A 27195-nucleotide genomic window follows, 5' to 3' on the forward strand; every position below is an offset into this window, starting at 1 on the left:
GATACTAGCTTTAGATACCAATGCAAAGTTTGCGGTTACTTAACAAAGGCACGACATACAGGAGTTTAACAAAAATAACATAGAACTCTATTAATATCTGGCAGTCTACGTCTTCAGCATGGTGCGTACACAGCGTGCGTGTACGTAGAGTTTGTCAAAGAGAATATACAGTTTATTATTTAGTAATGACGAACGAAGACGCATTCCCACCGATCATTAAGCTTCAGGTAAAGATGCATGTTAATTAATATTAACATCGTTTTGACGATGCTTTTTCCTGTTTTTTTTTTTTTTTCTTTTTTACTGAGTATATAAAAAAATCTTTAAATTAAGAGTTTTATATAATAATTCTTTATTGCTTTAAAATTGCTAAACGCCGTTACTGATAGTAAAAAATATTTAATAAATTATCAGTTTTACAACGATTGATTTAAACAAGGTTCAAATGCAGCATTATGCAGCTGCATCGGTAACTGGTATAATAATTACTCTATTTTTATGAATGAATTAAAATTACTAAATAAATATTCGATGACCGAATCAGCTGACATTTCACTATCGAGCGGAGCTTGTAGTGATTATTGGACACTGTCCAGTAAAGCGATAGCTCGACATTATTTTTAGAAATAATTTGTTAGAGTATTCCGAAACTTTTATTTTATTAAAAAAATTAATTATTGAATATTATCAACATTTTTATCCCTATAATTGTTTTGATTTTTTTTCTTTTTAAACATAGTTTTTATGAAATTTATCAACAACTTTTAGTCTTTATTCGGCTGTCATCTCGGCTAGATTATGCAATAAATAGCATTTTTATTATTATAAACGTATAACAACAGTTTCCATAACTTTCTACTTGAAAGCATACTCGTGACATGTAAATAATTTAAATTTTATATTTGATAGCGATTCGATCAAGAATTATTATTGGCAAGATGTACTGTTAGACGCGATAATAAGGGTGGAACCTCTATATGTATCAGAGAAATCTCACAGCCGATTGGTGCTGAAGAGAATTAAGGGTACGAGAAGTGTGGCAGCATACTGAAGTCGAGGGGTCGCGGCCTTGGATGAAGTCACGCGAGTGCAAGGTTGTATCGAGGGATGTATGTGACGGGGTGACGCGCATACATGCATAACGTTGTTCTTCCTACTTGCAGCTACACAAGCTCGACTGTAAAGATTTTATTGATCGCAATGTGTAACGATATGCTGCTTATTTCTCTCAAAATGCGATTTAGGACGTTGACCATTTATTTGATAAGCTTTTCTAAAAATCCTAGGTATTTTTTACACGTATGATTCTTCGACGATGTCTCGAATTTCTATAGCTCAAGAAGATATTTTGCGCTGAATAGCATTTTTTTTTTCCTCAGTTCAATCTCGTATATTCGAGCATGTGTCCTTACATCTGCCGGCTAAAAGAAGAATACCTCTGGTGTGAATAGCGTGAATGGTGTTTGCACGTGCCGGTTCGAATACAAAATGCATTACTTGCAGTCGCCGTAACCCTTCGTATCTTGTATAAGAGAAGTCGCGCGCTATAGCGTTACCGATACGTAGAAATCAATTTCTACTTTTTGGAAGTCGAAATTTAATGATGATTCTACAGCGAGTACACATCGCGTCCTTACAACGTCTCCATAAAACTTTCATAGAGCACACATACGTTGGATTGGAGAAAAGGTTGAATGTAACGACAGAATAAAATGAGAAACGTAAGAAGGGATAAGAGGAGTCTTATTGTTTCAAAATATAATACTTAAAAGAACAAAACGAGAAATGCATCGATAACTCATTCCGATTTCTATCGAAAGGTATTAAACAATTTATTTTACAGCGACGCAAATTAAACGAATTCTTTTTCTACTCTTTATTATATGGATATTTTTATATAAATCTAATAATTAAATTAAATTGAAATAATATATATATATATATATATTTTTTTATATAAATTTGAAAAATTGTTTAACATATTTTTGTTATAGAACCAAGTGTATAGAGAGAAGACTATGTATCCTACAATCATTTAAAGTGCCGATTTGTCAAAGTTCGAAAAATAGTGACAAAAGAAAGGAAGAAGGTGTAAAAGACAAAAAAAATTTTACTGCCGGAATAATTGTACGACACAGTATGATTGAGTAAGAGAGAAAGCCGGAACAATGCGAAGGCGAAATAGAAGGGCGCCAGTGAAATCGGCGACGAAAAAACCTACGACGCATGTGCCTCTCGAGATGGTGCAAGTGAGCCGGCACAAGTCACCCCCTGATGCAAGCCACCCCCGTGTGTGGTGTTCCCTCTATATACAAGATCGTTGTCGCTCGATTCTGCGCGGTTGCGTGTTTCCCGCAGGGCGGCTCCTACCACCTAACGCTCTCTTCCTGGCGTTATCGTGCGCACCCCCGAGGGTCGTGTGCACAAATGGTGGTGTAACGTGCGCGGTCGGTGTTAAAGGAGAGACGAGCGTCTCGTGCGTGCGTACGATCGACGTCGGGGCCCGAGCAGTCGAAAGACGCTTTTCTTGGCCGAGCCATTAGTCACAATGGTCACCGACAGTACCAGCCAGGTATGGTCTTGAATAGAAGCGGCATAGCGGTTCGGAACCGGCACCCGCACTTTCTCACTCTCTCCCTCTCTCTTTTTCTGTCGTGAATGCACTCTCTTTCTCGTCCACTCCGAATTGACCGATCGAAGAAGACAGTGAATGGAGTTTTCGAGCACTCTCTGCTCTAGAATCAATCGCCAGGTTTACAGCTCTTCGAAGAACTTGCGATACTATGATTCACAAGCATCAAGAACTGTTACCTATATATAGATGCTTCAGAATCGGAATTGCCGGCCGGAGATTGATATTGCCTTTAAAATTCTGAATTTATAATTATTGCTTTTGCTTGGCGAAAATTCGGTAGGGTATTTAAGAAGAAAGATGTCTCGCAACAGCCGTATTAGGTTTTCATTATTGTAGTATTTATTCTCACATGCAAGAAAGTCGTATAGAAATCCGAGCATGTTGAAAATGTATAGCAAAAATTATAAGCCAGTGTCTGATTACAATTTCATTAGCAACGAGGTATTGCGTGGACGATTTCTTCGAGGTAAGAACATAGAAAGAGGGTGGGCTATCAGGGTGATGCGCGAAATAGACCGGATGGGGCGTTCAGGCGTGACAGCCGGCAAATACGGCGCACAACGCCGTTAAAGAGAAATGCGGCGTCGGCGGTCGTAACCAAAAAGCTATAAAAACGCGATTCGTTAAACACTAGACGTGATATAAAAGCCGACGAGAGCTACCGGTTAAAGGTCAGGGTGACGGAATATAGCAAGCGCGCGCGCAAATATCGCTGATGCGGAGCAGACCACCTGGCCGACATGATTCCTTATCGCGATGATTCACAAGCGGGTTGTAGGCATAGGGGGTGAGATCCGCAAGGTTCGTACTTCGAGGAAACAAAAGAGAAAATCTCTAGTTGACTTTAGTCTTTTTAATATTTTAAACAGCCGATTTGTTCCTAATTCAATATTCTTCTACTTTTTAATAATTTATTATGAAACATAAAATATTTATTAATGTAAATTGCTCAAGATTATTTCATTTTCTGGATGTCTTTAAAGTTTTTGTATTCTATAAATATTCTCTGTAGATTTCCAAAACTTTTCGCAGAAAAAGAATGAGGTTTCACAAATATTTGACATTCTTTCTGCACTGCTTTGGAGTGCAAATAACGTTGATTGATGAGAAGGATACTAGCGACGAGCACAAAGTGTTAAAATGCGCGAGGGTAAAAGAAAAAGGACAGGGTTGCATCAATCTGGGTTACTTGTACTACATCATATCTATATAAATAACCATATTATGCATCTTTGCCTTTTTTTTTTTTTTTTTTTTTTTTTTAATTAAACATCAACGTTACATCTCTATTTTCTTTATTATATTCTCTGTTTCTAAATGTTTGCTCTTTACAGTCGTTTATTAAGAAATAAAATATTTGCATTTAGGCTGATGACACGACAGCATTTCTTCGCGCTGCTCGATCCGGCAATCTCGAGAAAGTGGTCGAATTTCTCGATACTGACTTAGATATTAATACAGCCAACTCGGTAAGCATTAAATTAAAAATTTAATTAATTTTATTAATTTTTAAACTCTCTAAATTTTTAATTAAATAAAATAGTTAAATATTCTTATTATAATAGCATTATAATAGTATTAATTTTTATTTTATTGCAGAACGGTTTAAATGCTTTGCATTTAGCCTCGAAGGATGGCCACGTCGAAATAGTAACCGAGTTATTGAAACGGGGTGCAAAAGTCGATGCGGCGACGAAGAAAGGAAATACAGCGTTACACATAGCTTCGTTAGGTAAGAAAGGAAGAAAGGCTTAGTTCTCGTTACACAGAACGCGCTATCATAATTATATATAATTTTATATATTAATTTTCAGCCGGTCAGTCCGAAATAGTCAATATACTTATTCAATATGGTGCCGCGGTTAATATCCAATCGCAAAACGGATTCACTCCTTTATACATGGCTGCGCAAGAGAATCACGACCAGGTCGTCAAACTCCTGCTCAACAATGGAGCGAATCAAAGTCTCGCGACTGAGGTGAGCCTGTTCTATATCTTTTTTTTTTAAATATATTACTTTATTACGAACTTATGCTGGCTCTACTGTAACTCCAATAAAATTAATTTCTTATCTGTACAGAAATTATTTTCGTAGCGAAATTATTTCTGATAGCAGTAAAAAGAAACTAGGCTATTTGTAAATTTTTAATAAACTGGAAGTTATATATAAAAAAGAAAACGCTACCTCATTAAACTTTTACATTTTTAATTGATTTACTTGGGCGGTTTTCAGGATGGATTCACCCCGCTCGCTGTGGCGATGCAGCAAGGCCACGATAAGGTAGTCAGTGTACTTTTAGAGAACGATTCGAAGGGTAAGGTCAAATTGCCGGCACTCCATATCGCCGCGAAGAAAGACGATTGTAAAGCCGCTGACTTGCTTTTACAAGTAAGGGAGGAAAATTTGCATATTAAACTATAATCAATCGGGTTAAAAATATAATATCGAATTAAAATATTACGTCGATGCGATTAAATGTTATAGAACGATCATAAGCCCGACGTAACATCGAAGAGTGGTTTCACCCCCCTTCACATCGCCGCTCATTATGGGAACGAGGAAATAACACGCTTATTAATAAAACGAGGGGCTGATGTAAATTACTTAGCTAAGGTAAAGTATATTTGGCGATTTATATGGAAAAATAATTACGCAGAATTTTAAAATACAGATTTTTTTAAACAATTTTAAAATAACTTTACGTTTAAATTTTTTAACTTGAACATATATAATGTTCTGAGTCTGTAGAGTTGCGATTTAAAATAATGTACATATAATAATAAATTATATTTTATTTTGCTTTCAGAAATAGTGTAATTTTGATTACTTTTTAAATAATTTTAAATGTAATATTATAATTTAATTACTGTGAACAAAATTTGTTTTTTCAGCATAATATAAGCCCTTTACATGTCGCAGCAAAGTGGGGCAAAAACAATATGGTTAAGATATTATTGGAGAATTCGGCGCAAATCGATGCCAAAACTAGAGACGGTTTAACTCCACTGCATTGTGCAGCACGTTCGGGACATGAACAAGTTGTTAGCACCCTACTTGAAATGTCGGCACCGATCAGTGCACGTACTAAGGTATATTTTAAACGATCGACTCAATTTTTTTCTTATATCAGTCAATCTGTAAATTTTTTAATAATTTTTCTCTTATTTATTATTTTAATGTTTATGATAGATATAATTTTAACGAATTGTAAAAGAAAATTAATGTTACGGGGAAAAAAATTAAAGATTAAGATTACATGCTGTTATATCTAGAGTTAGAATTAAATATCTTTAAGCAAAGTGTCCTAATTCTAATTTATCGATCGATTCCCAATTTAGACTTTATGTATACGTTATAACTTTTTTTTTTTTCCTGAATTACAGAATGGACTCGCACCATTACACATGGCCTCTCAAGGAGATCATGTGGATGCTGCAAGAGTATTACTGTACCACCGGGCGCCAGTAGACGATGTGACCATCGACTATTTGACTTCGCTCCACGTTGCCGCGCACTGTGGTCACGTCAGGGTAGCTAAGCTGCTACTCGATCGCAAAGCCGATCCGAATGCTCGAGCTCTGAATGGTTTCACGCCACTCCACATCGCTTGCAAGAAGAACCGCATCAAAGTGGTGGAACTTCTATTGAAGCATGGCGCATCTATCGAGTCAACTACAGAGGTAACGCAACGTTTCGTTCGCACTGTCGAGTATCTCGCAATCATATTTTCATAAATGTCTCCTCGCAAACTGTAAATCACAAATGTTTTCACATAGTGTCGATAGCAACGAGTTGGATGGAATATTACGAAGCCGAATTGTGATACCGATATCACATTTGCACAGAAATGGTCGTTGTAACGCGCAAAACGTATGTTCGGGGTGCAATTAAAAAGTCATATATGTGATATGTACCGCACATTGATGGTAATCAACGTCATTAAGAACAATCTTCGTCCGTCCTTCTGTGCCCCGCAAAAATAAGATTGATCGGTAAATTTTAAAGACTGGTTAAAGGGTCGTGCGTTTAATAATAAAACTGATAAAGTCAATCGGCGTGACCTCTTTTTGTGACGATCATTTTTATGTATTTACTCCTCGTCAGTTTTCGAGGCGCTGATTTCGCCGAAACAATAAAAACGACAGCGATAAACAAAATTGTTGGAATTAATTCTGGAGTCATATCAAAAAATCGAAATATTAACAGACAATACATGTGTTTGCAGTCCGGACTGACTCCGTTACATGTGGCCAGTTTTATGGGGTGTATGAATATCGTGATATTCCTACTGCAGCATGAAGCCAATCCTGACGTGCCAACTGTTAGGGGTGAAACACCCCTGCATCTGGCAGCCAGAGCTAATCAAACAGACATTATTCGAATTTTGCTAAGAAATGGTGCCAAAGTCGATGCTCGTGCAAGGGTAAGTAGAGCCGTGTTGCATTCCGAAATCGATTCCGACCCCCCTTTTTGCCGCTTTTTCGACCTTCAGCCAGTGAATACTGCTTGTTTAGTTTAACGCGAGTACCTCTCCCAAAATCAAAAGCAAATGTATATATCGTATACATACAAATGATCACTCATACGCACCCCTTTACATAAAAGCATGAGCCATTAACCAGTCTCATATGCCGAAGTTTAAATTTGACTTTTCTACCTGGCAATTTGTAAAAGTCAAAATATATGATCTTCCATTTGCAAGTAAGACAAATTTAGTGTTTTTCACGCTTCCTACTTGAGTCACTTTGAATCTTTCAGGCACACATATAATATGAATCCATAAGAAATCTAATTTGTAATTTCATGTTTTTAATCACAAATCTCTTCGCAACATCACTTTCACGCTTCCACCTTATTATTTCAAATAAAATTAATTTTTTTCTCCCTTGCATTTTTTAAATATTGGCTTATCGTTATTTTATAGGAACAGCAAACACCGCTTCACATAGCGTCCCGATTAGGAAATATTGACATTGTTATGCTGCTGCTGCAACATGGTGCAGCTGTGGACACCGCTACGAAAGACATGTACACAGCTCTTCATATTGCAGCAAAGGAGGGTCAAGAAGAGGTAATGTATAAAGAATGCGCGCAAATAGCGGATTACATCGCCACGCAAAATAGAATATACCTGTTCTGGACCCGGCAACGCGAGTATCTCATTTAGGATGGAGCGAGCTGCTGCGGACACATTTATCGTTACTGTTATTTCCTGTGCACCATCGTTCGCATCGCTGTTTCATCTCGCACGTATTCTTCTTTTACACCTTATGTTAATTATAATTTTTCCTTACGTTAATTATACATTTTATGTTATGTTTATCCATTATTGTATTCATTATATAATAAACTTTTTCGTTACCTTGTTTATTCTTTAAGTTTACCTTTATTTCATTATTTATAAATCTCGAATAATTTTATATCTCTCAAATCTATGTTCTGAAAGTTCACTCTGCTCATCTTATCGACCCGCTTCTCTTTCTTCCTCTTTTATTATCTACTTTTCTTATTATCGTACAATTTTTTTTTTTTTTGACAAGCAGGTGGCGGCTATTCTTGTGGAAAACAATGCTTCTCTTAAAGCTGCAACGAAAAACGGCTTTACACCTTTACATATCGCGGCTAAATATGGAAATATGAATGTCGCAAATATACTCTTACAAAAAGAAAGCAAACTCGATGTTCAAGGAAAGGTTCGTGTACTTTTATGCAAATCATATATTAAATTGTGTGTGAAAAATAAATTCAGACATTTAACCAAACGAGAGAACACAGTTTTAATTTATATTATAATTTCATTTCTTTAATATTATTTTTATTAGTAATTGCACAATGTTATTTCTTTTTTTTTTTTTTAGAATTATACTTATGTAAAATTTTATAACGAAGAATTTAACATTGTTATTTGTTAATAGATTATGAAAATAACTACGGGTTTTTTTTTTGTGCCAATAATAAAATTTAAAATATTGTATAAATTATATGTAAGTATATGTTTTACCATCCGAATAGGTGTCGCCAAACTATCTTTAATATTTCAGAACGATATCACGCCTTTGCATTTGGCATGTCATTACGATCATCCAAATGTTGCAACTTTATTATTGGAAAAAGGAGCGTCACCTCTACTTGCAACGCAAAATGGACACACTCCGTTACATATCGCTGCTCGCAAAAATCAGGTAAATTTATTTGAAAATTATAAGTAATAAATCTTAAGATAACCTCAAAAATATTTTTTGACACATAACACTACGCGTTCCTCTAATATTCATTATTCGTGCTAATTTTTTGCGAAAACCTAATCTAATTATTAATTTTTAGATGGACATCGCTTCTATTCTCTTGGAGAACGGAGCAAACGCAAACGCAGAATCTAAAGCAGGTTTCACTCCGTTGCATTTGAGTGCGCAGAAAGGACATTATGATATGACGAACTTGTTAATTGAACACGGTGCCAATCCTAATAAAAAAGCCAAAGTAAATCAACTTCTTTTTAAATATTATATATGTTTACAGATCTTTAGATATAAATTTTTAACCAAGCAGAAATTCGTCTATAATTAATCTGTACTAACTTTATCAATCTATCAGAATGGACTCACGGCGTTACACCTATGCGCGCAAGAAGATTTTATTCGGGTGGCTTCTATCTTGGTGAAGAACGGGGCCGACGTTGAAAGTCAAACAGAGACTGGCTATAGACCGATACACGTGGCCGCGCACTTCGGAAATCTATCGATGATACGCTTTTTATTGAAACATAACGCCACAATTGATGTTAGAACTAATCAGAATTATACTCCGCTTCATCAGGCTGCTCAACAGGGTCATGCTCATATCGTCACTGCTTTGTTGGAAGGAAATGCTTCACATAAAGCGCGTACTAATGTAAGCATTGTATTGCTATGTATGCGATTATAAAGTTGATTAGTTTTTATAAAAATTCTAAAATATAAAGAAATATGAATTCTACGGTACGATATTTAATTAATTTATAAAATTTGTTGTCACAGGACGGCTTAACGGCACTGAACATAGCACAAAAATTAGGATATATCTCTGTAATGGAAGTGCTGAAAGGATTGCCTTACGATAATGAAACTCCGGATAATAAAAATTGGGAAGAAAAGTACAAAGTAATCGCTCCAGAAAGCTTGCAAGAGACTAGCTTTATGTCCGATTCGGAAGACGAAGGTGGTACGTGCGCATAAACAACGTAAATGAAACTAATTGAATAGTCTAAAGAATTTTACTCCTTTTCAGGTTCTGATGCGTTAATTAGCGAACAACCTTATCGATATCTTACGGCAGACTTGATGAAGAGTTTAAGGGATGATTCATTACCTATCGATGTTACTCGGGATGATCCAGTGCATAGACAAGGTAAAAAAATGCAAAGTTCTTAAAACAGTCTGTATTTCAAACTATTTTTCAAATATTTCTTATTTAAATAATATGGATATTTTAATTTTATTTAAATAAAAAAAATAAAATATATTATTAATGAAACAATTTGTAAAATATCTTATTTTCAAAGTATTAGTGCACATTTTAACTACAATTATTAGAATCTACAATTGCTTTTATTTCAGTCACAAAAGAAGAAAAGCAGGAATTTACACAAAGCAATAATTATTGTTTAGCAGAAAATTTTGATAACGATGGATTGAATCTAGGGTATGTATTAAAAATAATTGTTTTTTTTTTTTTTTTTAACAAAAAATAAGTTTTAATTTTTGATATTTGTTAAACTTTGATTAAAAATATTTTTTTTTTCTTTCTAGGAAGTTACACTTCAGATCGTAAGTATAAAAACAGATAACTGATTAAAAAGTATATATGGTATTTATATACGAGAAAATAGGTGCGTAGAATCACAAGGATTTGTATTTATAGATTTTTAATAAGTTTTCTGGTGGATGCCCGTGGTGGTGCTATGAGAGGATGTAGACACAGTGGTGTGCGTATTATTGTACCGCCTCGAAGAGCAACGATGCCGATTCGCGTAACATGTAGATTAGTAAAAGCAAACAAAGTGGCGAATCCACCTCCTTTGATGGAAGGGGAAGCTCTTGCAACTCGAATTATCGAGATGGGTCCCGTGGGGGCGAAATTCTTAGGGTAATACTTAAATATTCAACATAATTTTCTTATATTAGATATATGAAAAATATATATGAAAATTATATTTCTTTTTATTACTATGATATGCTAAAATGTAACACGAGCTCTCGAACTTACATGCAAGTACACGAATTTCAGACCCGTCTTAATCGACATACCGCACTTTGCGTCTGTTCACGGAAAAGAACGGGAAATTATTATCCTGCGAAGTGAAAATGGAGAAACGTGGAAAGAACACGATAATTCTGTAGATAACGATGACACCCTTCTTAATACGCCTTATGGTAATCGCAAAAGTTTAATATCTTAACAATTTTTATTTCTCGAAATTATTAATTTTAATGTAATAGTATTAATATTAATTCATATACGCATACGTATAACCAAATTATTATTCTCTTTTAGATCCTCAGATGAGCGCTGCACACTCGGGTAGAATAACTCGCATAATTACCACAGACTTCCCACAGTATTTTGCTATAGTGACCAGAATCAAGCAAGAAGTTCACGTTATCGGTGCCGAGGGTTGTATTTTATTATCTAGCGTGGCGAACCACGTGCAAGCAGTTTTTCCACCGGGAGCGTTGACGAAGAAAATCAAAGTTGGTTTACAGGTAATTAAGATTATCTTAATAAATTTGATTACAGATAGCCACGTAATTATGAATAAAAGAATGGCAAGAAGCATAAAATTTTTATTTGTACTTAGGCTCATGTTATTCCGGCCGAACTTACGGCTAAACTGCTCGGAAATTGCGTTGCCGTTTCGCCGGTTATCACAATCGAACCCAGACGACGAAAGTTTCATAAACCAATAACTCTTACGATTCCTGTGCCACAAGCCGCGAACAAGGGAATGATCAATCAATATGGTGGAGAGACACCTACGTTACGCCTTTTGTGTAGTATTGCGGGTAATTATGTATATTTTTAATGAGCAAAAATTTAATAACACTTAATGTAAAACATTTAAATTACATCATTATTTTTAGATGTCTAATCTATTTTTTTTCTTTGCAATAATTTATTGTTAGGATAATAAAAATTAGTTAACTTTAGGCGGAACTAAGGAGTCACAATGGGAGGACGTTACCGGATCAACGCCGTTAACATTCATGAATGATAAAGTGTCGTTCACCACTACAGTTTCGGCAAGATTCTGGCTGATGGACTGCAGAAATATTGGTGCAGTACCGAAAATGGCAACGGAATTGTACGAGGCATCTTTACACGTACCATATATAACGAAGTAAGAGACTTTTTATTACGATATATGTATGTATGTATGTATGTATGTACACTCACCGTCAGAAATGGCATTTGTGGTGCTGCGACGGCGGCTAGCATACGTGATCTTGGCGTGATGTGCGTCGAATCTCACACGAAGTGCGCGCGTAGATGTGTTGCGGGCACCGGTCACAGAGGACTGAGGAGGAACGCGACCTACTACACCTCCCCACATTCGGCGACCGAGAAAAGAGGAAGTCACGTACGCCAGCCGCCGTCGCCGCTCGGCCGCATCAAATGCCATATCTGTCTTTCAGTGTACATTATAACAGTAATTACCTCATTTTTAACAAATTCTTTTCTCTATACAGTTTTATAATATATTCAAAGAGAATGGACTTGTTAGAAGCCACATTGCGAATATTGTGTATGACCGATGGCAAAGAGGGAATGCACACTTTGGAAAGACAAGAAGAATTTACGGAACTTGTTAAAAGTCGCGACGTTGAAGCACTCGATGGAAAAGATCTTTATATTGAATTTAGTGGGAATTTAGTGCCAGTAACAAAGTCTGGGATGCAGTTAAAGTTTACATTCAGGGCTTTTCGACAGAATCGATTGTCATTTCATGTTAAAGTGAAAGATCCACTGCTGGATCCAGTAGCGAGGATGTTGTTCATGCGAGAACCAAAAGTTGCTAAAGGAGAACCACCTCAGCAGCCTGTTTGTGTATTAAATATTGTTCTCCCCGAAACTATTATTAAACATGAAATGAAAAAGAAATTAAAAGGTACGTCTATTAAAAATGATAATGCAAGAGAAAAAAATAAAAAAAACGTACTAAAAATTCTTTTAATTTTTTTGCACATTAAAATTATAAATAATTTAATAAAGTTTGAGTTTAATAGTTTTAAATAAATTTATGTAAATATAAAAATATTCATCTTGTAAAAGATGTATTTAAGTATTAAATAATATATTCCATATTTCTCAAATAAATTTATTAGCGATGCTTTATGTATGTACTATCATTAATAAGATTTTTTTTTTTTTTACTATATACAGGTTACGAAGATTCTAATATCATAAATCAAAAATTAGATTACTACAAATCAAAGTACAAAATGGAACAGATGGAGAAAACTGATAAGCCTAAGGAGACATCCTCATCGACAGAAAAGAAACTCATAGCCGACACGTTACAAAAGGAACAAACAGGTATGATATAAAAAATGTAGAAAATAGAATATCCTTGATTCGCAAAATGGATTTACCAATATCACGTATTAATACATATTCAAAAAAAATACATCGCATGTTGAACTATTTGAATTACAATAAGTTTCAATTTGAAAATCTATTTCGTCTATAACACTATAAATGCAAGGTGCAAAAAGAGAACTTGCCTAATGAAGCATAAAGTGTTGTCGATGAATACTTTGTTACGTGAACATATTTGTATACTATATCCATTAACACAAAGATATCTTGAGAAAGGTCTGGCGACGTAGGTCGTTCGTAAGCAAAGCGTGTAATATAAAATAGAAAAAGAAACTATTTCGACAAGGTCAAAAATCTCTTGTTGAATCATATCTTTTTGTCTCGACTTAAAAATGATAAAATGCGATTGTCATTCTGTTTTAATTTAAGGGGAGAAAGATAATCGGTTTATGGTTTAAGAATTGGATGAGGCTTCTTTAATTTAATTAGACGTAACAGCATCAACAAATGCTTGAAAGTTCCGGTGGCGGACTTCTTTAGTTTTATCCGTACCGACGAAGAAGAACGGTGCAAATTTCATATTTGTCTTTCTTTCAAGCATTCACACACAATTATTAAAACGTGAGTCTTTTTAGTTTGTTTATTTTTTGTTTATTGTTTATTTTTACTAATTCTTTTTCGTCTATTTTACTAATACTAAAGCTCAAAATCTTTTATGCAAGAATAAGATAGATTTATAACTTATAAAATCTGTTTTTTTTTTATTTCTTTTAACACAAGATTATATTTATAATAGATTTTATAAATGATAAAAACTTATTTTATTCTTGTAATTAAATTTTTTATTTTTATTTATAAATGTTACGTTTGATTTTAACAATTTATTTAAAATTTTATTTTATATTTATTTTAAATGTTAATTTTTTCTTTCTTGTTATTTTCAGTTTCAGATATTTTTAAGTTTATTAATAATTTGCACTTGACACGATTTATGATCAACACGTTAAACGCATAAGAATAGATATGGCAACGAAAATCAATGAACAGGGTCGTCTCACGACGAAACAAAATGCTCAAGTTAATGATAAAGAGTGTTCTCCTGGAACAAAGGTCAAGCGCAAATCTAGATCTACCAGAAGACGATTGAATGCTATGATGAGCAACGCATCATTGCACTTCTCCGACACAGATTCCGAGGGCGAGTTAACAATGATCACCAATAAAATCGGTAAACTTAGTCCTACGCGAGTAACGCAAGTGAATCCATCGATTTCTGTAACTGGCGCGGAAGTTATTGAGTTAGGAAACGAGCCCAAAACAGTCAACGACAATCTGGATTATCTTATAGCTGACGGTGAAGCTCGATCTCGATCACGTCGCGGTAGCTTCGCGGAGAATCTCACCGACGTTGATGAGATCTACAGTGACGAAGCCGATGAGAAAGATAGTAAATTAAAAGTAATTGATAACGGCTATCAAGGGGAAACAGATTTGGAAGATATGGAGGGCGACGAAGATATTCAACCGGCGATTTATGTCACGCTGCGATCGGATATTCTGACCGAGTTAGGTGGTGAGATGATCACAACCAAAGAAGGTGACGGACCATTTTCTGTCGAAGTACGAAATCGATTGTCGCGAGAAGAAGTTTCTTTCGACAAAACGGATACCGAGAACATCCCGGATATGCCAAACACCGATAGCGAGGATATGGAAGGGTCCGAAGATGAGAGTAAATTAGATGAGGCAGCTGCTTATCAGGTTTATGAAGACCTTGATATCCTGGCAGCATCGCAGATTATCATGACCAACAAAATGGAAAACACTTTGCATGTTCCGGACGTCGTTGATAACGATATTAGCGATTGTCACACTGATATCGAGGATGTTGATTAAACCAAATAAAATAAAATAAAAAAAAAAAAAAAAAAACTTAAAAAGATATTTGAGAAATAATCTTTAAAATGAAGACCAGAAAGAGTTTCCGTCTCTTTGATTATGCATAACAAAAATTGACATGCCATTAATAGGATAATAGAATGATATTATCACGAATAACACAAGTAAGGCGCTTTTGATCGATCGTGATTGGATAATGTCATTAAAGTTATGTAACATCTTACGTGAATGTAATAAATTTTGATTTAATTAGAAGTTCTTATTTTAAAGACAAATAGAATAAACAAATTTTTCTGTTATAACTTTGAAAAATATTAATTAAGCATTTGTCAAAATCCTTTAAAATAATTACAAATACGCAATTAAATAATTTAAAATTTCTTATATATATATTAACATTATATTTCATATCAAACAACTAACAATTTGCTCTTTATTAAATAAAGTACAAAATTTATTAAATAACTAATTTTTCTTTATTTCTATTTTTTATCTTTCTGCAAAAGTTGCCCATAAAATAGTTTTTAAATTTCTCGTAGTAAATATGTATTTTAGAAAATTATGAAGCAAATTAAAAATTAATACTTAAAAATAGAATATAAAATTATATATCTATTTTTATGTTTAAATTTAATATTTTTTAAATACTATATATCAAGTAAAGTAACATACATAAGGATTATTTTTTGGACAACCTAGTTTATCACTAATTCTTTCCTTTTTGCACCGTGCCTAAAACTTAATAAAATTTTTATATAATAAAAATACATAAATTCAAGAAAAATAAAATACACAAAAAAATTGATATTTAGAAATTAACAAGTTGTTTAGTTGTTGAGCATTATTTAAAATAGCATTAGGTGATTAAAGAAGTCCGCTTATAATAAGTACGATATTAAACATCGATTGATTATTCATAAATCTAATAACAAGACAATGCGCGTCAAAACGATTATCGACAAACTAATTCTTATATCCACATTATAAAAATCAATAATAACGATATATTTGTGTACTTGTTATACTTGCAGACCGAACTGCCGTCCTCAACATTATCATAGACAACCGTATGGGATATTAATACAAAAGAGTATGTCTCCGCAATCTAAAGAAATTTTCTGATAGAAACAGAATATACATATATACAAATGTTTAATTATAATTATATCATATAATATGTAAATACGTACATAGATAATTAATACAGCAATACTTGACGAGTGTTTTCTTTTCTTAACAATAATATTGTTTTTAAGATCAAGTCGTTGTACGTGCAAGAAATAGAAAAATTTATTTCGTATTTGTGAGTTATATTTTTGACGGAAATATATCCGCAATTATAATTCAAGCTGTAACACATCTAATAATTTTTTAAGTATAAAACTATAAACTTCGTTCTGCAGGCGTTAGAAAATATTGTTCCTTAATTAGGACTCTTAAATCGGAGTAAGAGCCAGATTTATCGTCACGCAATTTTAATTATAAAAAAAAAAAAAAAAAAAAAAAAATTCGTCGCGGCGATCTTAACGTTACCTCGAACATAAAATATCGCGTGCCGCAAACAACGAAATCCATCGGCTTTCAGTAATTCTTTTTTCTTTTTTTTTTTTTTCCTTCTTCAAGCCGATGGCAACGCAGTGACAATAATTTATCGCTCTCTCTCGCAGATGCGTTCGTCTTTCAAGGGAATCTACAGTAAATCTCGAACTGGCTCGCGGTAAATTTCGAAGTGACGAGGCACACGGTGGTTGTTCGCGACAATAATTTTTTTTTTAAGATCAAATCGTTGTACGTGCAAGAAATAGAAAAATTTATTTCGTATTTGTGAGTTATATTTTTGACGGAAATATATCCGCAATTATAATTCAAGCTGTAACACATCTAATAATTTTTTAAGTATAAAAAAAATTGTTAATGATATTAACAATATTAATAATATTATTACATAACGATATTACATACATTCAAAACTTAGCAAGTTGTATTTTATAATGAATTAAAGCTGTAAAAATATGAAACAGATCAAGTCCATTCTTTTGTAGTTATAAAATTTTATCTATATGAAAAATAAGTATCTTAATAACGTTAGCAAGATTAGACTTGCTCAGAAATGCTTTGCCGCGAAATCCAAGTTAAATGGACTGCTGTTTCGCATTTTGCGGCTTCACACATCATGGCTCTACTGCAACTTGTACCTGCCACGACTGTAGAAAAGAAAAGAAAAGAAAATAAAAATGAAAGACGAAGGATTTACGCTACGGAAGTTCTCGATCGCCAGATCTCGCTGTGAATTGAAAAGAAAAAAAAAGAAAAAAAAAAAAAAATAAAAAAGAAAAGAGAAATGAACAATTGTAAAAAGAAATAGACACGATGTATCGCAGTCATTATAACGACATGATTAATAAAAAGTAATGTGAGCATAATTCTTGGTTGTTCTAGATGCCGCTATCCACGAATCCTTTGCACAAAAAGCGGCTTGTTCCCTAGAATCCGTAGATGCTAGTTATCCCAATAAAGTAAGCGCCGATCAATCGGAACCGGATCTGTCGCCTGATCTCGAAAAGCAAACGTACTCGGAGAAGCGTAAATTTTGGGAGGATATCTCGAGGAAACGCGAAAACTACCAGCGTTCTGAATCCGAGATCTCGAGGACCTCTCAATTGACCATTAACGAGAGCGACAGCGAGTCGTGCCAGCCGAATATCGTGTCCGAGGAGGGTGATGGAACAACGGAGGGCATTTCGGACGTCATAAGATCGGAGACCATCGAGGACATCAATGTGCCAGATATCTCGGAGTGTTCAGTGGCCGAAAAAGCACATTATTTTGAGGAACAAATACAGAAGGAGATGGCAAAGGGAACACCACGACTGCACCCGCAAGACTCGGTCAAATCTGATAAGGATAAGTCTCTCAAGGGTAAATTGGTTGACCAGACGGACGATCAGAAGAGCCACGAGGAAAAGAGTACGGTGGAAATGACAAAGGAGAAGATTGACATTGAAGAAAGACACGTAGCGGAATCGAGGGAAATAGAGAAGATTTTGAAAGCTGCTACGGAGGTTGATAAATGGACGAAGGAACCGTGGAAAGATAAAAAGAAAAAGGACGACGATAAAAAAAGGGATGAAGAGGCTCAAAAAATAGCGACTCAGCCGGTGACGAAAATTTGCAAGGAATTATTAAACAAGGAAAGAGAGCTTGCCGAGGAGCCGCAAATTAAACATACTCCGGTTGCAGAAAAAGTCACACAAAGAAAGCTCGATATATCCACAGACGTGCAAAGATTTGTAGAAAAGGAAACTTTGGAAGCATTTCCTTTGGATGATAAAACGGAGATCGAGCAATTTCTCGAAGAAGAAAGGCGAATTATCGAAGAAGAAGCAAAAATGAGAGAAAAAACTGAAATCAATCGTTACGATAAAGATAAAAAAATTACTGCTGACGCGGGAGTTAAACAAATAAGAAAAGAATTCGAGTCTCGCATTCCAATTTCTAGTTCGATGGCTGAAAAGGATAAAAATCAGAGAGAAGGAAAAAGCAAACCGTCAGAGAAACCGGAAGAGAGATCGCCAAAAAGTTCTCTTGCTACGGAGAAAGAAAAAGACATTGCCTCGCCATCCAGTAAGAAAAAAGAATTCGAATCTCGTATACCCAAGCGTATCGTGGAAGGGACAAAGGAGAAAGAAGGAACAAAGAAAGAATTACCAGGGCGAAAAGATGAGACCGTCACCGTCACGGAGAAAAAATCTAGCGAGGAAGTTACCTCGCGACACGAAGAACGCTCGACCACGAAGAGTAAGACGCAGACTTTTTCTAAAACCTTCGCTGACGCACAGGATACGTTTAAGATGTTCGAAGACATGAGTGCAATGAGAGACAAAGATTTCGATACCGTTACTTCAAAGGTCGATACCAAAGCTACAAGTAAGGTGGAGAAGAAGGAAGTATTTTCGTCGAAAATCTCCAGTGGAGCGGATAAATTTATAACTCACGAGGAAAAGGAGAAAGTGGAGAGGAAAAAGTCATCGGAATTTAAATTAATTAAAGAATCGCCGGCTGAAACAACAGAGGAGAAAAAAAGCAAAAGCGAAAAGGTGGATGAAACTGTTGTGGAAAAAATGTCAATGAACGTGATCGAAGGTAAGAAAGTGATAGACGCAAGTGCTTCCGAGTCCAAAGCAAAGACTGAAAAAGAAGAATTATTTAAATTGCTGGAGGACAGCGAGGGGACCGCCACGAAACAATCTGGAACTAGTAGAGACAGAAAAAGCGACGTCGATGTAGCGATTAGAATTAAAAGAGATGACGCACAGAAAGTGGAAAATATTAAAAATCTGCCTAAAACAGATAAGGAAATAAATTTGGAACAAATTGAAATGATTGCACAAAAACAATCTTACAGCGAAAATTTGGAGAGTTTCAAAATTGAACAATTTATATCTACTCAAAGAGACGAAAAAGAATTACTTGATAAGATTAAAAAAGACGAACAATTTACGAGCGAAACAGCTCCGATAACTTTGGAAAGGAAGGAACAATCGGTCGCGAAAGAAATTGAAGCGCGAAATATAGCAGAAGATTTGATACAATCGATTGAAAGTGAGATTGAGAGAAGAGCATCGGTATCAGAATTGAAACCACAGATGTTGAATAAAGAATATTTAGATCAATTAACATCCGAGAGTAGCGATACCGACCACGAAAAACTGGCGGACGATTTAACAAAGCAATTCGAAAGTATTATGCAGAAGGACGATCATCCGACTACAGGCGCAGCATTATCTAAAATATCTATACAGCAGGAAATGTTCGAGACAGGATTTTCCAGAGACAGTATAAGCGAAGACACAACGAAGGAAGAAGAAGAAGAAGAAGAATCCTCACTACGTGATCGAGAGGAGAGTTTACATTCGTCCTTGCAAGCAAAATTTCAAGATAAAGATATCACTATAAGCCCCGGTAGTATATCCGAGCAGATTGATCTCGAGGAAACCATCGACGTCGATACTGGAGAATTGGAAGATTTATCTAAGCCAAGTCTTCGTTCTGACAGATCGAGCGGTCATATTGAGCCGCTGCAAAAAGATACCGACAGTCTCTCGAAAGACAAAATAATGTCAGAACTTTCGGGCGCTAGAGTGTTAGAAATCTTGGAACCAGATGCAGACAGCCGACAAGATTCATTCGACGTGCCATCATTGGAGTTAGATGAGCACAAAGTGTCCGACCAGACCAGCAAAGACGTAGCTTCCTTACACGAAAGTGTTGCCGTAGATTCTTTGGAGAAAATCGCCCAAGAGAAAGATATGACCGTCAGTTCTAATACTGTATCCGAGGACGTTTTCGTAGATTTTCCTCCGGTTCACGAGCATGTTTTATCCTCGACTGTTGCCTCAAAAGAATACGATAGAAAAGATAGACGAAGAGCAGACAGCTTCGAAATCGAGAGCCCGCCGTTGGTTTCACCAAGGACGAAACATGTGCGCGATTTAGAAATCAAGCCGGTGGACTGGATGATAGGCGACGAAAAGATCGAAATATCAGAAACCCTGCAGCCTTTTCAAGTATTTAATCAAGAGCTGGAAGAGTACGAATCGTCTTTACAACGTACTCGTACTTTCTCGCAAGACGAATCTATCGAACAAGAATCCGTGACTAAATCTTCGGAAGAGATTAGTGTGATCGAATCAATTAAAGAGTCAGCTGCCAGTGATGTTACAGCCGCTGCGAGTAAAGTAACAAAGTTTACTGTAATACCGGTAACCGAAGACTTGGAGAGCGAGTTAATAGAAAATAAATTAGACGTTACTTGTCAAGAGTTGGTTGACACTTTGCAAAGAGAATATGATGCGAAAACGCCAACAGAAGAATACGTTGCTAATATAAAACAATCGATACCGCACCAAGATTTTGATTGGGAAACGAGTATTACTGAAGCCGTCACGGAAATGATACCTATGAAGGAAGAGGAAGCGAAAGATTTAGCTTTAGAAATTGCAGAAATCAAGACTCAGGAAATAAATAAAGAGACTTCTCAACGAGACATTTCTACGGATAAAAAAGAAGAGACTAAAGATTTCACAAAAAAAGAATCGGAGATACCACCCAAGTGTGCAAGAGTTGACGACGTTCTGAAAGAATGGACGGAAACTTATTTAACTAAGATTAAACCACCGAGTGAGGAATATAAACGGCATATGGAAAAAACTACCGAGAAACACGAAAAATCTAGTAAATCGATCGCTCCTTCCGATACCTGTGCCTTGAAATTAAAGAAAGACGATCTTCAGAGCGTCGATTTGAGCGCGAGATACGCGATAACGGTGCTCGATCAAGTAGTAAAAAAAGAGATCGCCGAAGTCAAAGAATCTTTGGAAGCAGCTAAGCAAGACTTGATAGAAGAACTGAGCGAAAATAATCAGACTGTGATTCAGATCAAAGATTCGCCTTCAGAGTTTCAGTTTAAACTCGAACCGGAGTCCATCCCGAACGATTTGCCGTTTTTGTACAGACCACCGTCCATCGAACATGTTCCTGTAGAAACTGAACAAGAAACTGAAACTAAAGTCGCCACGCACGCCGAATCGTCGATCGCGAAAATTCAAAAATTCGATGAAACGAATCGAGAAGTTACCGAAGACATCGTCGACGACAAATTATCTGTTCAACCAACTGCCATCGTTGAAGATAGACCAGCGGATACAATTAAAACGCCTGAAATTGATATCGAAGAGGAAGAAGAAGAAGAAGAGCCTGTAATAACCGTCGAGGAACAGGAAGAGGAGGACGAAGGTCGCCCCAGTCCGCTTCCTATCAGTAGATCGTCGGACGTCGGCTCGGATATGGATAATCGAGACGACAGCTATTCATTAGCGCTACCTCAACCGGCGCCCAGAAGACGACAGAAACCAGCTAGAATATCTAAGAAAGTTAAAACCTCGGAAAGCGAAGCGGACGTTTCGAGCTCCGGCGAAAGTAGCAACTATCAATCCTGCGATTATGAAATTGGCAGCGGAAGCAGGCCCAGCTCGTCAGACGTCGAGGCGATGCAATCCGCCGTCGGTGGCGTACAATCCGGAACCGCGTCAGAGTACGAGACTGCGATGATGTCCGTCGAACACGACGGATCGAAAACTTTACCTACGTCGCAAGAGTATCAAACCGCGGCAAGTACGCTAAGCTCCCACGAATCCATGAAATCATTGAATTCTCTTAGTTCAGGTCACCTCGGTAGCATTGACAGCACTAGCGAGCTGTCGGAGACATTAGTACCTTCGGAGGAAGCAGATGTAGACGCCGACGAGATAGATGAAAATCTGGAGAGCGCATTAGACGCAGAGCACGAAACTGCCGAGGCGTCGGACTCTTCCAATAGCGAGGAAATACCGTTGGACGAAACCGTAGATAAAATTGACAGTCACATACCGTGCCGTATGAAACGTTCGTCCGAGATGATTTTTCAACAGATCGTAGACGATAGCCTGGGTATGGAAGCAGAATCCATGGACGAAGTGCTGGAAGAGGATCAAGCCAAAATTGTAGATTCAGCTGCTTCTGCTATTAAAACTGCGCCCAGCGTTCCTCAACCTGTAACGTCGTCACAAATGTCCGAAGAAGAGGTTGAAAAAGCGCAGGCGATTTCCGCGCAAGTTAGGCTCGGCGATAGCGAGGAACGCGAAAAGAACGAAATAGAAGAAGATTTAGAAGTAAAAAGGGACGCGGAAAGAGACGTAGAAACGACGGAGACGATGAGAGAAATGATTGGAGACGAGAGTCTTGAACCGGCAACATCCGTCCACTCTATGCTGCAACAGGCCAGCATGTCCTTGTCTTCGGCATCAGGTATGTCCTTCGACACAGTTGTAGAGAAAGATATAGAAAAAGATAAGTCCGAGCGCCACTCACCCGATAGCGATTCATTCGAGCTCGTGGACAAGCCCGATATAATCGATGACTTCGTGGTAATCGAGGAGGTCGGACGCGAAGCAAAGGAGTTCGACGCGGAGGGTAAAAGCATTCGCATAAGTTCAATGCCGCAAACTACGAGCAAACAGTACGATCGCGACCTAGAAAATTTAATTGCGGAGAAAAAAGAGGACGCGCAGGTATCAACGAGCCAGACGTCGAAGAACAACGATCTGTTCGACTTCGAAACCGAAGAGAGCCCTCCCCAGGCGTCGAACGACGATCAATCTCAATCTTATTCCGACGAAGAACAGTATGAGAACAAAAAATGGATAGAGATGCAGTTCCACGCGGACGCGAGAGTCTACGATATTGAATACGATCGCGGACCATTGGAAGATATCAAGGAGGAAGAGATCACCGATTTCGAAGCCGGTAGTAGTAGGCTCGGCAGTTTAGGTAGCCACAAAGAATCCATAGGCAGCGTAGGAAGTATGCGCGGTAGCTTCGGTAGCACCCCGGATTACGACATTTTAGGAAAAAAATATTTCACAAAACCTACGGATCACGAAACCGCGTCGTTGACCTCGTTGCAGGAATTCGAGCACCTGGAGAACACCGTGGCGGCCGAGAATTCGAAAAGAAAGGAACAATGCGGCTCGCAGGATTCTAGTAGCAATAATGGTAGTCTTCCGCGACGATACATGACCAGTCGTTCGGGTCACGGCGACGATGTCTCGTTGTCTTCGCTAAAAGATTTCGAAGGTCTGGAGAAAGCCTGCAGAGAGGCACATTTAATGGAGCTGAGAGCCCGCGAGGAAGAGGAACTGCTGGAGCACGAAAGTCCGGAAAATAAATACAAATTAGAAAATCTACCGCGTTCGAGAACGGAGACTAGTGCGACCGGCTCGTTCAATCCTAGCACTTCCGGCTCGGACGACTATGAAAAAAGGATAAAAGAAATTGACGAAATAATACGCATTGCGCAGTCTAACGTGGAGAAACTAGAACGACAGGACGACACCACGGAGGACATCTCGCAGATCGAGGCTACCGATGCTGAAAAACCTATCGCTCAATCAATTCCGGAACCTCTTATGGAGGAAACGGAAGTACTTGACGATTCACGAGCGATGCAGAAAGAAAGCAATATCATGGAAACGAGCACGGACTCCCTGGAATTAGAAGACAACGCGGAGAAAAAATATCAGCAATTATGCCGAAGCTCCGATTCTTTAGAAATGAAAACGACTCTGGACTTTCCGTCTTTGAGTTCAGATTCGTTGAATAATATAAAAGATACGAAAGAAACGCCGGAGGCCGCTGAATCATACGGCGGCGCGAGGCGTATTTCCTCGGATTCTCTCGAGATGCCTTTGCAGCAGGAGCAATCAGAAAAAAGCAGCGACAGCAACGGACATCACGCGGAGGAGGAAATTGATCGCCCTATTGAACAAACGTCTGCAGTAGGAACGATAAACGGCAAGAAGAAAACGTCACCGAGCGGCGGTATATAGAATAATTTTTACGGGTAAGGGTGAAATGGAAAATATTAATTTTAATATTTAAAAAAAAATTATTTTCAAATAATTAATATATCTCGTTTCTTTTCCTTGCGAAATACCTCGCTAATTCTGTAATTAAAAGTCTAATTGTATTTCGTTCTCAATTTTAGATAAGGACCATCGAGAAGGATTTTTGCCACAATTTCATAAACATTATTACCGAATAACTTAAGAAGCTTTATATGTAAAACACGATATTAAATATAATGTACTGAAAAAAAAAAAAAAAAAAAAAAAAAAGAAACTTGTGCATTGTGAATATACAAGATAGTATTTTGTCCTTGTTTTACGCGATGTCTTCTGATAACATTTACATTGTGCTTAAGCAAGATAGTTGCTATCTTTAAAATATAATATTGTTGCGTAAAATAAGAAAAGTTGGAGAACGCTTGCTTGTTTGTCATTATTAAATTTGGGCAAACGTTATTGTTGTAATAATTCTCATTTCCATTTATTTAAGGAGACGCAAATAATTTTAACTGTTTTTTGATATCTTTACATAAGTACGTTAAGTTGCATTTTACACATACTTTTTTGACAAATACGTTGAAGTGCTATTTACATATTCCATTTGTATTATAAGCGCGCGCTCGTGTTTGACGGTACTCGCGTGTTTTATAAACTCTTTGAATTACGGAATAACTTTGCGGAATGCGCTTTCGTAAAATTTTATAATATATTTAATGTGTCCCGTGTTGCGTAATTTATTTCAAGCGATATCTACAAACTCAAAAATACAATAATGCAATGCTGTCTTACGCATGTTTATAAAGGAAGAGCGAGACAAATACATAATATCTAAATAGAAAGTTTTATATGCGAATATAATATTTAGGGCACACATACACATTACGAAAAGTAGCAAATATACTTTTCTATTAAAATAGATCCGATATTTGTTTCGTAACTCATTAGATTTGTTTCTCTTATGACATAAAGTTACCGCGGTATATGTTATTAATTATGTTTACACATGTATTGTATATTATTACATGTTACTATTATTATTAAATTAATTAATATTGTAATAATGTGATTTAAAAAGTTTATTTCCTCAACGATAAAAAATATACATCTGTGCATTATCTGAAACTTGTTCACGTTTATTCTGCTCACGTTTATTATTCCTATTAGAAGAAACCATACGCGCGCTATTTTTTAAAAAACCCCAACATGCTAAATAAAAAAAATTATGCGACTCACCAATCTGCATGAGCTTCGGCGGAGTTGAAGGATTCTGCCGGTGACTGTAACAAAAAGTAAAACATATTAATGTAGACATATTAATATTTTAATTAATGTAAAGGTAAAGCTTTTTTTTTTTTTTTTTTTTGATTTTCTAAAAAAAGAAAAAATTTATATTTACCTATAAGTTGCTCCGCCGATGCAGGATGCCTATCCGAGGCCTGCTCCTCCTCTCAGTTTGCGTGTCGAGTCATCCTTCCGCGCACAAGTCACTCGCGAACACCCCGACCGTGATTTTAATCGCGATAATTACTCAATGATCACTTTCCGCGCGCTCCATGTTCGGCACTCGCGTTTAAAATAAAGTCGTGCGAAAAAATCACGCCCGAATACTATGCGAAACTCCCGGAACGACCGACGAACCGACTGCGGTTCGTATAATTGTTAATAACGGCGTGCGGCACTTAAATTTTTCACTAAACGATAAGCAGCGGCGGAGTTCTTTTTAATCTGCAACAGAAAAATTAAAACATTATTTCATACATGTTAAATTAATTAAATAAAATATTAAAAAAATGTTATCATAAATCTGAAGCATTTCATTAGGAAGGAAAAATGATACTACTTACCCTGGGGTTGTTCCACTGGTGCAGGATACCCTTCCCGAGCCTCCTCCTCCTCCTCCTCCTCCTTTCAGATGGCACGTGTCGAGTCGTCCTTCCGCGCACTGGACGCTCGCGAACATCCCGACCGTGATTTTACAACCTCGAATATTATTCAACGCTTTCGCGCGTTCCTGTCCGGCACTCGCGTTTAGAATAAAGCCGATAAATTACGTCCGAATACTTCGCGGAACTCACGGAACGACCGACGAACCGGCTGCGACACGTACTCTCCTCACACGGAAAATAAAGAGGAGAAGATGGTTCTCGTGACGGGCGGTTTTCGTTAAACGAAAGTACGTATTAATTTCGGCACGAGAACGCGGTTGCCATGAGTGCGCGATACGTATGTACTGTGCTTCGCGTAACCTCTGAAGAAGGACAAAGCGAGAGTGAGAGTAGTGGGGGAATATACCAGCGCGCGGCACGTAGACTCGCGCTCGCTCTCACCCCATCCCCCCCTTCGTCTCCCCCCGCGGCTGTCTATTCGTTACTCCCGTTCGATTTAATTGTAATATTTAATTAGCATGTCCAGATAAAGACGGTACTTTCACTAGATCGTCCTCGATCTCGAAGATCGTCAAGACCGTCTTTTGCCTGGACATATTAATTAAATATTAAAATTAAATCGAACCTCAATATATACGTTTACTGCATCGTTTATTATCAGTGATACGACTCGTTTGTATAACCGTAGAATTAATAATACTATTAATAAATTAATAATAAAAATAATATAAAAGCATTAAGAGAGTAGCAATTAAT

At 36.8% G+C, this 27195-nt stretch overlaps 2 protein-coding genes across 6 annotated transcripts; both read left to right on the forward strand.

Moving 5' to 3' along the window:
• The first annotated feature begins 56 nt into the window (after positions 1 to 56).
• LOC139113407 (ankyrin-2-like) lies at positions 57 to 24827 on the forward strand. 5 transcript variants are annotated; one of them, XM_070674568.1, is made up of 30 exons: positions 58 to 227; positions 910 to 1286; positions 1380 to 1820; positions 1995 to 2572; positions 4003 to 4104; positions 4235 to 4367; positions 4450 to 4613; positions 4869 to 5024; positions 5121 to 5249; positions 5528 to 5725; positions 6020 to 6316; positions 6862 to 7059; positions 7561 to 7707; positions 8180 to 8329; positions 8678 to 8818; positions 8961 to 9116; positions 9231 to 9527; positions 9653 to 9836; positions 9903 to 10022; positions 10232 to 10316; positions 10424 to 10441; positions 10536 to 10760; positions 10902 to 11047; positions 11169 to 11377; positions 11473 to 11677; positions 11823 to 12012; positions 12362 to 12780; positions 13056 to 13208; positions 17550 to 24549; positions 24694 to 24827. In XM_070674568.1, the coding sequence occupies exons 4-29, from the start codon at positions 2549 to 2551 to the stop codon at positions 24533 to 24535; spliced, it is 11232 nt and encodes a 3743-aa protein (XP_070530669.1). In that variant the 5' UTR covers positions 58 to 227; positions 910 to 1286; positions 1380 to 1820; positions 1995 to 2548; the 3' UTR covers positions 24536 to 24549; positions 24694 to 24827. The 5 variants fall into 5 exon arrangements, with proteins under 5 accessions (XP_070530666.1, XP_070530667.1, XP_070530670.1 ...); XM_070674567.1 differs by lacking the exon at positions 58 to 227 and having other exon boundaries at positions 712 to 1820; XM_070674565.1 differs by lacking the exons at positions 910 to 1286; positions 1380 to 1820; positions 1995 to 2572 and having other exon boundaries at positions 57 to 227.
• On the forward strand, positions 13669 to 15575 carry LOC139113412 (uncharacterized). The gene is made up of 2 exons (XM_070674577.1): positions 13669 to 13832; positions 14156 to 15575. The coding sequence occupies exon 2, from the start codon at positions 14235 to 14237 to the stop codon at positions 15105 to 15107; it is 873 nt and encodes a 290-aa protein (XP_070530678.1). The 5' UTR covers positions 13669 to 13832; positions 14156 to 14234; the 3' UTR covers positions 15108 to 15575.
• Positions 24828 to 27195: the final 2368 nt, after the last annotated feature.

The sequence above is a fragment of the Cardiocondyla obscurior genome, linkage group LG02 (assembly GCF_019399895.1).
Source record: "Cardiocondyla obscurior isolate alpha-2009 linkage group LG02, Cobs3.1, whole genome shotgun sequence".
NCBI lineage: Eukaryota > Metazoa > Arthropoda > Insecta > Hymenoptera > Formicidae > Cardiocondyla > Cardiocondyla obscurior.